This window comes from Tinamus guttatus, unplaced genomic scaffold, assembly GCF_059628265.1.
Source record: "Tinamus guttatus ecotype Peru unplaced genomic scaffold, ASM5962826v1 Tinamus_guttatus_pri_ptg000211l, whole genome shotgun sequence".
NCBI classification, from domain to species: domain Eukaryota; kingdom Metazoa; phylum Chordata; class Aves; order Tinamiformes; family Tinamidae; genus Tinamus; species Tinamus guttatus.
The window spans coordinates 5,575,522-5,588,894 of NW_028288745.1; the positions used below are offsets into that span (position 1 = coordinate 5,575,522).

Below are 13,373 nucleotides of genomic sequence, written 5' to 3' on the forward strand. Positions count from 1 at the left end.
GCGGTTAACGGCGGTTAACGGCGATGCGGCGGGGGGGCAGCTGTAACGGTCGGGGGTCGTTAGGCCCCGGGCGGGGGCCGGGCAGAGCCCGTGCCGCGGCCGCGCTCCCTGCGGGTGCGGGGGGCAGCCCTGCCCGCAGGCAGCCCCGCGCGGCCCGGCCCTGCCGTGGGGACACCTCGGTGCTCGCGGGTGCCCTGCGCTGTGTGACGGCTCCCTCGGGCAGGGGCAGCCGAGAGCGGCAAGGCTGGAGTGACCGGGAAGCGGGGGCGAAGGGCACCAAGGTGCGAGTGGCCGCTTGGAGAGGAGGCCTTTGAGCCGAGAGCCCTCGCGGCCCTTCTAGAAACGTGTGCAAGCAGCGAACTGGGCTTCACTTTGCTCTAAACCTGCAGATGCAGTTTTATTCCTTAAAGGTTGCTTTTTAGGGTGTGATACCTGGAGTTTTGTAGGGAGTCTAGTTTGAGAGAGCCAACACGTATCCCTGATGCTGGGCATCACTGAAAAATGAGGTTTTGTCTTCTCCCTCTCTCCTTATTAAATGATCGCTAACTTTCACGTGCAGAGCAGCTTCCTGGGTCTTCCCAGCCCTGGAGTGCAGCTCACTGGAGCGCGATGCAGCACCCCCTGTCTAAGACGGCCTCAGCAAGCAGCGCGTTTGCATTATCCGCTTCATACACAGGGAAGCGGCGGGGAAACCGGTGTCACCGCTCCCTTACGCAGGAGGGAGGGAGGGAGGGAGGGTTGGCAGGCGGATCGGGCGTTCGTCAGCTGCAGAGCAGGTAGGTGGGAGAGCCGGCTCCCGGCCGGCCTAGGCTGGCGCCTCGCGTAGCCGCAGGGGCTCCTCACCGTGCCCCGCGCGGCGTCTCCACCAGGAAAGCGATAGGGCTGCCCTAGCTAGAGATCTGGAGGTAACGTTCTCCTTTACCAAAATAAAAAGCGGGTTTTGCTCTGAAACAGGAGAGAAAAGGACTGTTAAGATGAAGTTCTTGGTAGCTACCCCACACTTTGCGGATGATCCTCTAAAGGTGAGCGGGACAGTACCTGCTAGAGTTAATTGTGTTTGTTCCTCCACTCTAAGGCCTGTTTGACATCGAGAAGGAGCCTCTACAACGGCCTAACTCTGCAAGGGATGGGCTCAGAGAACAGCGCTTTAAAGAGCTACACGCTGCAAGAACCGCAGTTTACGCTGCCAACCGGACGCACGATTTACCCAGCCGTGCTGCAGGATGGCAAACGTGCGTCGGTCTTTGTCTACAAGAGAGAGAATGAAGATACAGTTAATAAAGCTGCCAAGGTACTGTAGAAAGCGTGCGGGGGAGAAGACTCCTTGGAGCTTTAGCTCCTCTTTCTAGGAGCAGCGATGGTCTGACAGCTCTGGATGTCAGAGCCTGGAGGGGTAGGAAGGAGGCACTGCTGAATTTGGCCATGGTTGAATGTAGCTGCCGCATAACGGGGAAGAAGGGGGACGGCAGCAAAGCTCCTAGTGCGCCGCTTCCCACCAGCGGCGATGGGAAGGGGGGGTCGGATAACAACACCTGCATTCGTTTGTGGAAATTGGATCTCCTCCTGCAGATCTCCGAAGACAGGGAATTTCTTAGGTGGACTATACCTAAAACACTGTGCTTGTTCTTCTGTGTAAAACTTTGTAGCTAGATGTGTTATGAAAGGTTTTGCAGAGTGAATAAGCAAGTGTGCCAAGTGCCTGGCAAGGAGCTGGGATGGGCTGCCTAAATTCAAGCAGACGGTGTGGCTGAAGGTGTGTAGTTACCCTCTGAGGTCAAGACAGATGGTTTTGATTTTTTTTTCTTTTCTTTTTCTTCTTCTTTGTAAGCACCTGAAAACCTTGCGCCACCCTTGCCTTCTACGCTTCCTCTCCTGTACCGTGGAAGCAAATGGGATCCACCTGGTCACAGAACGTGTGAAACCCTTGGAGATGGTCCTGGAGACCCTCTCTTCTGCTGAGATCTGTGCAGGGATCTACGATGTGCTACTGGCTCTCATCTTCCTCCATGACAGGGTAGGTGCCGAGAGAAGGAGTCCTGATGCTTCCCCAGGGGCCAGGTGAAACATGACAGAAGGGGTTCGTAACACAGAGACAAGCCAAAGCCCCCAGTTCTTTTAAACTGAAACCGCTAAAAACATTTGCTGCCTTTTGGAAGGAATAGTAAAGGAAAATATGGTGATCTTAGGAGCGCCTGTTGCATTGCTTCACGCCAGTTTCACTCAGCCTCAGTGTTTTTATAGCTGTTGCCTCATGTCAGATACACGTCCCCTGTTTGGCCTTACGTGTTTGTCTGAGGCTGGAGATAAATCCCAGCCCCGACTGTAGTTTTCAGGCTTTGTGTTTGCAGTTGGAGGTCTCCTCCGTGCTTACAGGGCTGTGGCCGTGAAACTGCTCTGAACCCCCAGCCCTCCTGTGCGATACCTGCTGGTCCCCTTCAAAATCCTTTTTGAACCTGTAGAAAGGTGTTGTTGTTAGCAGCTTTTCCTTATTTACTCACAACACCTAATTAGCACTACTAAACATATCTTCACCTATCTCCAAGTCTTTTATTTTTTTTTTATATATATATTTTAGGGAAACTTAACACATAACAATGTGTGTTTATCATCTGTCTTTGTAAGTGAGGATGGACACTGGAAACTGGGAGGAATGGAAACAGTCTGCAACTTTAATGAAGCCACGCCAGAGGTAAGAGACAAGTAAATCCTGCCCCTCTGACGCCTGCAAGAGGCTCCTGGTCTGCTGCGGTTGGCTCGCTGATGATGGGAAGGCCCAAGTCCCAGTTCCTTCCAGTTTACTGTTAAACGCCTTGGCTCCCTTCCCACTCTGACCTGAATCTTTGCTCCAAGGATGCTCTTACTATAAAAAACAATGTCTGCATAAACACAGAAACTCATTCCTCATTAGCTAAAAAAATAGCTTTCAAAAGGAGGCAGAGCTGCCCGGAGGATAGGTTAAGAGTACGGACAGGGAGACATCTTTGTTCCTCTGGACTTGCCTAAAATAAACTGCTTTACTAGGAAGGTGCTGGTTGAAAGGAATCCAAACTAAAAATAATTTAACTTTTGCTGCTGGCATCTTTATTGCTTGTTAGTGATATTGGCAGAAAGATGCCTGGTCTGATTGCTGCTGCGTGTTGTGCAGAGTCATTGCTGCAGCCTGGCACTCGGTAGTGGAAGCATATTGCTCTTTCTCCCAGAAAATCCACAGTCCTGCAGCAGCTGTGCTTAGTGCCCTGGCAGGGGTGGCCTTTCAGAAATCAGCAGGCAGGTGCAACAGTGGTGCACAGCGACGCAGAGGGCAGCAGTAACACCTGCCTGCTGCAGGCCATGAAACCCTCCTCCTGCGCGGGTGGGTGGTGCGGGGCCTGAGGAGCTGAAGGGACGAGCTGGCAGCGATGCCCCGAGGTGCCTTCGTGCCAGCGTGGCCTTTGGCAGCTGGCGCTGAGGCGCTCGTGGCAGAGCAGAGCACGGGCCAGCGGGGCCCGCGGCTCCCCGCGGCCGGCCTGGCCCGGGGAACAGACGGAGGCAGCTGATGTCTCCCTCTCCTCTCTGCAGTTCCTCCGTCACGTGAAGTCTGTGCGAGACCCATCGTGCATCCCCTGCGAGGAGATGGTGGGTACTTGTCCAATTTGAAGGTTGCCAGAGGAATTTGTTACTGGCAAGAAATTAGCACAACGCGTTCAGAAAAGAATTTTGACTCGCCTGGTTTATCTCTTCATACCTGAATAGAGTGGCCTTTGCGTAATACCTGAGTCTTACTTCCCCCCACCTGGGCATGGTGTTGGGCACAGGGAACAAACTTTGAACAGGCAGTAATGGAAGAGCAAGTTCTTGAAACTATTTATGGTATTTCATGTTGCAGCTTTAATGCTTCTGAGAGCAGTTGCTGAGATCATTGTGATAACACAGTTACGTTGCCCTCTCATGTCTAACAGCTTCTTTTTATTCTATTTATCTTTTTTTACTTGTTAGTGGCCTTCCCTATTAAGCATCCTATGAGCTACATATACTAAGGGGATGAGATCTCCATCTGATTAACACCTGTTTCCATAGAAATGCTGAAAGTTGTTGACTTGTAATTGCCGTGTGCCTTCACGAGGGAATTGTTACATCCTGATGTAGTCATTCCTGTGGGCTATAAATTCCCTGGTGGAGGGCTTTCCAGCGGAATATTCTACTTGTAGGGTACCTCGTGAGCTTTGGAGCTATAAAAAGAATTGAAGGGTGTGCATGGGAGGGTGGAGAGGGATTCATGGAAACTACCGAGTATTTTGTAAACTCCTGCTTTGATGATGATTATTTCTTTAGTCCACAGATTTCAAAATTCTCCCCAACAGCCATGGATACGCACGGGATGCTTATGCCTTTGGAATGATGGTTGAAAACCTCCTGACTCTCCTAAATGATCAGGGTGAGGAATGGAATGAAATATGATTTATTTTTCTGCCAACAATACTGCATAACTGTACATGCACAAACTGAGATATTTGCAGCTCCTACTTGTTGCAGCTATGTATTGTGGCTGATGTGCTGCAGGGATGGTGGGCAGATTTGTTGTTCATGTTTGCCAGGAGTTTCCAAAATACGAAGTACTTCTGTACAAGTTCCTCCTTTTTCCTGCTTCACCTTCTTAGACAAAAGTCTCTTTGGGGGAGAATGTTGGTTTCTTGCTTACAGACACCAGTATGGACCCTATTGTAGGAGTCACAGTCCCTGGTGGGACAGTGTCCTGTTTGACTGGGAGCTGGCTGTGGTGGAATGGATCAGGAGTGTTGGGTTAGTGCAGGCAGAGGTTGTGCCTGTTCTGGAGTCTTGCCTCCTCCTGCTTACCTATGATAAACTGCATAATTTTTGAGGTGGCTTCTTCCTTCCTTCTCCTCAGCTGAGCATAACAGCAGCTTCCTGGATGAGGAGGCAGGAGTGAGTTTTATCTTGCAAAGGAGATGAGAACTGAGTCACATGGGTTAAAATACAGCCCTAAGTTTCTCCTGTGTTCCCCTCATCCTGCTTTTGAGCATGGTCACGTGTGCTCTCCTAGGCCTGGCTGCAGGTCACCAGCATGCACAACACAAGCGCTCTCAAACTCATCCACAGCTTCTTTGCTTGCTGCCTGTTTACTATTAAAACTCTTTGGTAGCCCAGTAGCTCAGCAGCTTAGGGAGAAAAATGTGAATGTTCTTCCTCCTTCCTTTGGGGCAGGACAGTAGAGATGTGAGCAATTCAGTAACTCGCTGTCAGAGTTTCTAAAGGGAAGTTTTCAGGAGGAGTGGGGGATCCCTGACCATAGTATGTTCTGTGCTGATAAAGAAAGCTAACTGTAAGTGCTCTCTCTGGCTTCTTTCAGTTTCAGCAGATATTCTCTCCAGCTTTCAGCAAACGTTGCACCGTACGCTACTGAATCCAGATCCAAAGTGTCGTCCACCACTGTCCAGCTTATTGTCGCATGAGTTCTTCAGGTAAGAAAAGGACTATCGTGCCCGTCTTGGTATGTCCTGGTACTGCTTATTGCTGCATCGCCAGTGTATAATCAATGTCCCAAACATGGTATTGAGCTAGCAGCGGTGACAAAAGTGGGTCCTTCTGTCACGTGCAGCTGGTCAGATCCCCTCAAACTCATGGGAGGAAATGGGGAGTGCGCTAGGAAACAAACAGACCCAGTGCTACATTGAGGGTAGCACTGGGTAAAGGAGGCTTTGAGGTAGCCTGCCTAGACCTGTGTCTGCTGTCCCTTAAGTTTTTCTCCTGATGGTGGCATTAGAGCAGGCTGGGCACTGCTCTGCTTATTGCCCTGGGTGGTGGTCAGAGGGCAAGGGCAGCCTTGTCTGCATCTCCCTGTCATTGCTGACTCCTGACGTGTCAGCTGTACTTCGACACGGGGAACATGCAGGTGGTGGGTGACAGGCCACACTGTCACAACAGTGCTCTTGGTCCATCAACATTTGACTTGCATCTCCCTTTGTTTCTGTCTCCTAAATAATGGGGATTTGTGAATTCTCAGTTTGGATAGTATAGGCATCATCATCAAGCATCGTGCTTAGCTGCCTACATTTTTATCCTTAGGAATGACTTTCTGGAAGTTGTGAACTTTCTGAAGACCTTAACGCTAAAGTCTGAGGAGGAAAAAACTGAATTTTTCAAGTAAGCCAAAGCTTTTCATTTCAGAAATGCTTCTGCCAGATAGGATCTTGGGGGCCACTTGGAAGGCTAGTGGCCTGAAAGGTTCTTCCTCAGGTGCCTGATGTGGATCATTGCTGATTTGGATCATTTTGAGCATTTGCTCTGTAATGTAGTAGTTTGGGGAATCTAAGACAAACTAGTGCTTGCATCAGGGGAAACCCTTTCTTCCTCACTTTTGTAATGTCTCATTGGGAATGGTTTGGTGTTTGGGAGGAGCAGTGCCTGCTGGCCTCTCTAGGCTACCAGCCTCTGGAATGGTGCTGTGGACAGCCAGATGAACAGCACTGTTTACCTTCTATGGGCCAATGGCTATTGCTGAAGAATCAGGCAAAAACTGGACTGCAGTCAAACACAGTGCACTTGAAGTGTGCTCTTTTGAAACCCCTCCGCTCTCTAGCAGTTTGTTTGAACTCCTGCAGGGCTAAGAACAGAAACTTTCCCCAGGGTAACTGGGATGTAAAAAGAAAACAATGTTCCTGTTGTCTGTAAGCTCTTTCCATTGTGCTCTAAATGAGGTGATTCACTCTGCGGGGAATGATGTTGATGTTATTAGCAGGAGAGGTTTAATTGTTCCACTTTTCCTCCATTCGTGTTAGCAAGACTGCCTCATCTCTCACTGCACTGTGGCTAAGCAGGAATACAAAGGCCACCTGCTCACCTAGGTTCAAAGTCTTCACTGTAGAAGGTCAGAGAACTTCTTTCAGTGTGACTGGAAAAAGACCCAAATCTTTCGCTAACTTTGTTCTTGACAGTAGCTTCATCAATTCAGATGAGAATTTGCAAAGTGGAATCTATCACCAGGCACTGCTTGAGGCTGACAGCTTCAGTGTAGTCATGCCATAACTGAGCTAGAGAAAGGGAGAAGCTGAATTTTTCTTGCTTTTTATGTACTAAGGAGGTCTGAGGGTTCTTACAGAGCTGTTTTCCTACTTGTTTTATACTTCTGTAGCCACCATCATTAATAAGGCTAGCTTGATTTCACTGGTTTGGAACTTAGTTGAACCAAAGAGGAGGAGAAAGGGAATCTTTGCAGGAATATTCAGAATGGTTCTTGACATCTCTGTAACAGTAGTGTCTACTAGAGAAGGGAAGAAATACAGCCTTCTAGGGCGGCTGTGAGAGCATGTGGGAGACTGCAGTGGGACCTCATCTCTATCAGACAAGGCAGAGGCCAAAAAAGGGGCAAGTGGTATTTAAGGGAAACATCATAAATGCACGGAAGTATCTGTCTTGCTACTAGCTGCTCTCTTGGAACACAGATTCCTGCTGGACAGAGTGGCCTGCTTGTCAGAGGAGCTGATCGCATCACGACTGGTGCCTCTCTTACTCAATCAGCTCGTGTTTGCTGAACCTGTAGCTGTCAAGAGTTTTCTTCCTCATCTGCTCGGTCCAAAGAAAGGTGAATATTAAATACTTTATCTTCAAAATTTTCGCTGTAAAGTTTGGAGTGAGTTCAGAGAACAAACAGATTAATGGTGTTTAAGCATAACAAATACTGGAATGCACAGGACTGGTTATTCCACATATTGGGAAATACCAGCTTCCCCATTTGCAGTAGGGTTTTAACTGCTCTACTGATGCTGGGGAGAGAACTAGAAATTGCTTATCCTCTTGTTTTGGAAGAGTCCTGCCTTGCCTGTCCTGCCTCCCTTCCTCCTTTCTTTCCTCCCTTGCTTCTCTGCTCCCTTTCTTCCTCTCTTCCATCTCCTCTGATATCCCAAGAAAGTGAGTTGCCAGCTGACTGTGCAGGGAGCCACGACAAAGAACTGGACCTGGCAGCTGGTGACGCTCTAGATCTCCGCTCTGGAATAGTTCTGGGATGGGCTGTCTCTGCTTTGTGAAACAGCCTTTTCCCACTTTTCACCTCTTTTCCCTAGAGCAAACTGGAGAAAGCCAAACCAACTGCCTGCTGTCACCAGCCTTATTCCAGACTCACGTGATCCCTGTGCTGCTGAAACTCTTTGAGGTTCACGAAGAGCACGTCCGAATGGTGTTGCTGTCTCACATCCATGCCTACGCAGAGCTGTTCTCTCGGGAGGAGTTGAAAAACATCATATTGCCACAGGTTAAGGACAGTGAAACCATATGGGGCCTCTGCTGCTAGGATCAGTTGTGCTTTATAGTTCAGATTTTGCAGTCTTGGCAGCACCTTGTGCAAGCTTTGTCTTAGCTGCCCCCTCTACCAGAAGCAGCCATCATGGATTCCAGTTTTAGCAACCCCCATTGCCAGCCTTGCTTGTGCTGCCCAATTCATGTGGTGATTTCATATCTTACACCAGCAGTCAGGGCTGCTGTTTCTGGTCTGAGGGCTTCCTTGTCCTCCCATCCTGCCCCACCTTCACCAGTTGAGCTAGTGTTGCCTAAGAGTGTGCAGCACCCTCTTCCATGTCAGTCCTGAGCCTTGCACCCCTGTCTGCAGCACTGAGCCCCACTGCAAGTAAGGGATGTGAGGAAATCTTAGAAATGAAATGTGCTACAGATGTAGCATCTAATGGGAGAAGACTTTTTTTTTTTAAAAAAAGGCAAAATTTTCTGTTTTTAGTAATATTCTCATGTTCCTCTTGCAGGTATTGCTGGGCCTTCGAGATACCAGCGACTCTATCGTTGCAATAACTCTGCACAGCTTAGCAGTTCTCGTCTCCCTGCTCGGACCCGAGGTAGTTATAGGTGGTGAAAGAACTAAGATTTTCAAAAGCTCTGCACCAAGTTTCATGAAAACTACTGATCTCTCTCCAGAAGGTAAATGATGTACTCAGTCCTTGGAATTCCCATCATGTTGTTCGTGCTTGTCCTGTCCAAGCCTTGTAGGCAAAATTACTTGGGTGATCTCTGGCTGTTGACAGGTTTAACAGAAAGAAGCAAATTTGCAGCTAAACTTCGATTCTAAATTAGGTGCTAGCTGTTCTGGGTGTTTGTCTTTGTAGAAAAACTATAGTGTTCTTTATGAGCTTACAGATATATATGTTTTTATTCCTCTGTCCTGCATGTTTTTAAAATGAGTAAATCTCATCCTTCAATCCTCTTCCCCCCAATTTTTATTCATAGATTGGAAAAGGAATACGAACTTCCCTATTATCTCAACTCTCAGGAGGCTTTTCAGCTAACCCAAAGGAAGAAAGTAGTCCCTGCATCTGCTAGCTAACTTGGAGCCAAGCATACTAAAGCTTTTCTGGATTTTGAAATGAAAAGTGCTTTCAGTTGGAGGGAAAAATCAGCTTTTGCTCTGCTTTAGACATGAAGTCTAAATACCAAATGAAATGGCATGCTAGAGAACAACTTAAGTAGAAATGTTGCTCCTGAATCTGTATGTATTGACAAATAGCACCCTCCATTAAAAACTCTAGATGGTTCATTGCATTATTTTCCTTTACATTATTTTAACAACTTTACTAAACGAATATCATCAGATTTCATGCTGGCAACCTGTTCCTCTTTTTCAAAAGAATATCAGTAGCTCTGACTTAAATACTGAAGAATAAGAAAAAAGAAAAAACAAAACCTGTCCTTAATTGTGAGTGGCACCCTGCAAAAAACAGCACTAAAGGCTGAACAGGGAGGCTCAAAAAGAGATTTGTTTAAGCCCCTCAAAGCACGCACGTTTTACCAAGGATGCTTTGGGCAGGGTTGGCTCTCTGTTAATTGCAGTCCTCTCCTGTGCTGCATTTGGCGCTTTTCTGACTGTTCTGATAAGCCCTGGCACAGGCAGGTACAAATAGGCTTTACACACTTGGCACTGGGCTAGGCCATCCTCCATAAAGCTCTTTCCGACTCTGCCTAGGCTGCCGTCGTGGCAATGGGGCCTCGTGCAGCCCAGGCCGGCGCTGCCAAGTCATTGCCGTCGGTGAGAGTGCGCAGCTCCCGGCAATGAAGCGCAGCTGGCTGCTTGCCAGGCTGCTGCAGAGCCGAAGCGTGAGCCTTTGCTGCCCATCACGGGCACTTCGGGTGAGGGTATGATAGAAGCAAGGCTTTTAATGCAGCCTTTGGATTGTGTGTTGTTAGCCCGTTGTTCATGGAAACTTCTTTACTCGGGTCCAAGCATAAAAGAAGGCTGGTGCAGTAGCACGAGGTTGCTTATGCTTCACCTTTTTGTGACTGTCAGCTCTGTGCTTTCTCATGAGCAGCACGTAAGAGGCGTTTGTGATGCTACGCAGTGTAGAAGCTGGTGGTCTGGATCCATCTAGCTGACAGACCTGTTAAATCAGTAGTAGTTTGTTCTCTGGGTGTTTCTTGAAAGAAGGTACAGAAGCTGACCCTTAATTCACAATTGCTTAAACTTTGGATTGGGAAGAGCTGCAGACTAGGAGAAGAGAGGATTGCTTCATAAGCAGATTGAGAAATACAGCTGTTGCATTGCAACCTCTATCTTTATTCATTGTTTTGCCTCTGTTGTAGGTAAGAGCATTCCTGTGCTGTGAGGAGTTTCATGATTTATGGAATTGGTGTCCTCTTATTTTGCTTTATTCCTGCAGTGTCCCCCACTCATGTCGTAAGCAACCCGAGACATCCAGCGCCTCGGCCCTTGAAGAGTAACGTTAGCGTGTTCCCTGCCTCTGGAAACGGCCCTGCCAAGAAACAATCTGTGCAACAAGACAGTCCCCTGGCTTTAAAGACAGGTAAAACCTTGCACCAGCTGTTCCTTTTTAGAAATGAAACAGCATAGAAATGAAAAATCCCAACGAACATGACTTTTTGTACTAGCTTAATTCCATACCAGGTGCTACCTGCAATGGCAAGGATTTCAGAGAGTTTTAGGCACAGCTTCATGCTTGTCCTCCTGAAAGAGTATGTAATATCCTTGTTTTCCGTAGGTGAACGAGACGTTCCGCTGCCTCTGAATGGAGTTCCTGGAAGCATTAACCCACTAGGGAGCATCAGGAGTTCTGTGACTGCCTCTGAAAAGCCAGCAGAGGAGTGGCCAGACTGGAGCGAGGCAGAGGAGACGGACACTGAGAAAACTGTGAACATCCAAATTCAGCCCCGAGAGTCGGAGGGGAGAGTGGGACCTTACTTTGCTAACCACAATGTTGATGAGAAGCCATGGGATGACCTCGAGCCCAGCAGCCCTAGCCCTGAACTGTCCTCAGGAACCTGCCTCACTGTGACACAAGCTGATGCAGTTCAGCTGCAGAGGCCTCTACCAAGGACCCATGCACTGAGCCAAGAATTTAAAAGCCTCAAACTGAGTTCCCCCCCAAAGTCTCACTCTGGGAGTAGTTGGAGCAGTGACAAGTGGGACCCCCAGGAACAACTGGGAGAGACTTTTCAGGAAAAGTCCAAGTCTTTATCAGAGTCTGGTCTAGGAGAAGAGTTCACTATCCAAGTGAAAAGAAAACCAGTGCAAGACCCAGAGCTAGACTGGTTTGCTGACATGATCCCAGACATTAAACCATCTTCAGCAATCTTGATTTTACCTGAAGTGAGGACAGAAGAAGTTGCTCCCACTCACTCTGGTGCAGTATCCAGCAGAGAAGGCGCCTCCCAGAATATGCTGTTTTCATCCAAATTTGCAGCAATTGATGTTACTGAGGTAAGAGTCTATGGGCAGTCGGGTTTAAGTGACTGTACATTTGAGAAGGTTTCTAAAGCCTGTACGCACCACACCGTACAACGCTGGCAGGAGCAGCATGGTTAACCTGAATAAGTGTGAGTAACAAGTGATGGTGCAGGCGAATCTTTGCCTGTGAATACAGGGTTTCTAGCTGTGAATGATGTATTTAGCAGGCTGTCTTAGTACTGAAACAGAGCCATCACTCATAGATTTATACCCTACTGAAAGCATGAAATAAGGTGTTTTTACTGCTAGAACCCTGCATTATTTTTAGGAGAGTCTTGGTTTGCCAGATAGGGGAGGTAAAATAAAGAAGGCTTTCATGCATAGAGGAGGTTCTGGGCTCAGTGTTGCTCCCTGGACCCTTCTAGGAAAAGCTAAAAAAGGAACAGGCTTCTCTGGCTTGCTGAGAAAAGCTTTTGGGCTGCCTGATTTTCAGGAAGAAACAGCTGAGACATTTCACCAATTTCAGAGAACCAGCAGGGTTTCAAAACTGCCTTTTTGAGTGAAAAGGTAAATTCCTGTAGCCCACCTCGAATACTCAAGAGGCTACTTCCTTCTGCTAGAAGAGCTAGCGCTGCCATCACTGCTAGCTGAGCACACGGTTCCATTAGGGAATAAGTGTTGATTTCAAGGTGTTTTCATAACTCAACCTCAAGAGGCCTCCCACAGAGGAGCAGAGTTGTTTACAAGGTCTGAAAATGGCACAAGTGATTTTTAAGCAGCACTGTTTTGACATCCATCCCCTTTTTGGGTTGCTCATCATGGTGTAATGCTGTCATGTAGTTGCAGAGCTGTGTCTGTGAGACAATTTAGTGTTTAGAAAGGAAGGATAGCAAATTCCCTGGTACTTTGCTTTTTAATTTTAAGGTGTTTCCTTTTATTGGTAGAGGCTCTTAAGCCAGGAAGCTGCAAACATTAGCACCTCTTGGTCTTTGAAAGGGGCTTTCAGGTACTCCAGCTTTCTCTGTGAACACCCCTTGTGAGAGTGCCAGGAGCTCCAAGAGGCAGGGAGAAGCTGTCTTTCCCTTGCAGGATGCTTAACAGTCGTCCAGCTCTCAACAGTAGCCACCCAGGGCACTCCCTGTCCTGCTTCTTCCTGCTTCTTTGGCCCTTGGATGCCCGAGTTCGTTTTTTAGCAGAGTTAAGGACAGGACATGTGCCTTACTGCTGATAACTTGTACATGATTCCAGGCAGAAGCCACAGGCTGGGGCGAAGAGGAGGAGTTGAACTGGGAAGATGACACTAACTGGTAAGGAGCGTGAGAGAGACAAGGGCTTCACAGTGCGTTGGATTCCCTACAAGACGACGTTGCCTCTACTGTGTCATGGATAAGTACCTCAGCACTGCTTAGCTGAAGGCCGCCACTTGCTGCAGCAGTCAGCAGGATCTGCCACAGGGCCTGAGCCTTCCCTTGCAACGGGTGCTCTGTTCCAGCCTGTGCCAAAAACCGCAGGGGTGAGGCCTGTGCTCGAGCAATACGCCCAGCTGCAGCGCACGCCGCGGCGCCGGGCGCAGAACAGCCGGAACCGTGCGCTGGTGCTGGTGTCTGCTGGAGGATGAGGGGTTAAGCTACTGTCCTAGAAATCATCGCTGCTCTGAAAACTGATGACAATAAATGAAAGTTATATTCAGTTATTTTGT

General features: G+C 48.3%; 1 protein-coding gene across 2 annotated transcripts; it reads left to right on the forward strand.

The window, feature by feature from the left end:
• The first annotated feature begins 1,086 nt into the window (after nt 1-1,086).
• Nucleotides 1,087-13,365, forward strand: SCYL3 (SCY1 like pseudokinase 3). 2 transcript variants are annotated; one of them, XM_088524473.1, is made up of 13 exons: nt 1,087-1,291; nt 1,829-2,014; nt 2,576-2,689; nt 3,559-3,615; nt 4,312-4,414; nt 5,348-5,459; nt 6,064-6,141; nt 7,440-7,579; nt 8,058-8,245; nt 8,748-8,919; nt 10,650-10,793; nt 10,989-11,707; nt 12,923-13,365. In XM_088524473.1, the coding sequence occupies exons 1-13, from the start codon at nt 1,127-1,129 to the stop codon at nt 12,983-12,985; spliced, it is 2,241 nt and encodes a 746-aa protein (XP_088380599.1). In that variant the 5' UTR covers nt 1,087-1,126; the 3' UTR covers nt 12,986-13,365. The 2 variants fall into 2 exon arrangements, with proteins under 2 accessions (XP_088380599.1, XP_088380598.1); XM_088524472.1 differs by lacking the exon at nt 3,559-3,615 and having other exon boundaries at nt 1,091-1,291.
• Nucleotides 13,366-13,373: the final 8 nt, after the last annotated feature.

Excerpts from the sequence above, each read along its gene's own strand:
- SCYL3 (XM_088524473.1), top strand. The coding sequence starts at position 1,127 with ATGGGCTCAGAGAACAGCGCTTTAAAGAGCTACACGCTGCAAGAACCG. Across the intron at positions 10,794-10,988 it reads TCCCCTGGCTTTAAAGACAG|GTGAACGAGACGTTCCGCTG; the intron begins GTAAAACCTTGC and ends TGTTTTCCGTAG. Across the intron at positions 11,708-12,922 it reads CAGCAATTGATGTTACTGAG|GCAGAAGCCACAGGCTGGGG; the intron begins GTAAGAGTCTAT and ends ACATGATTCCAG.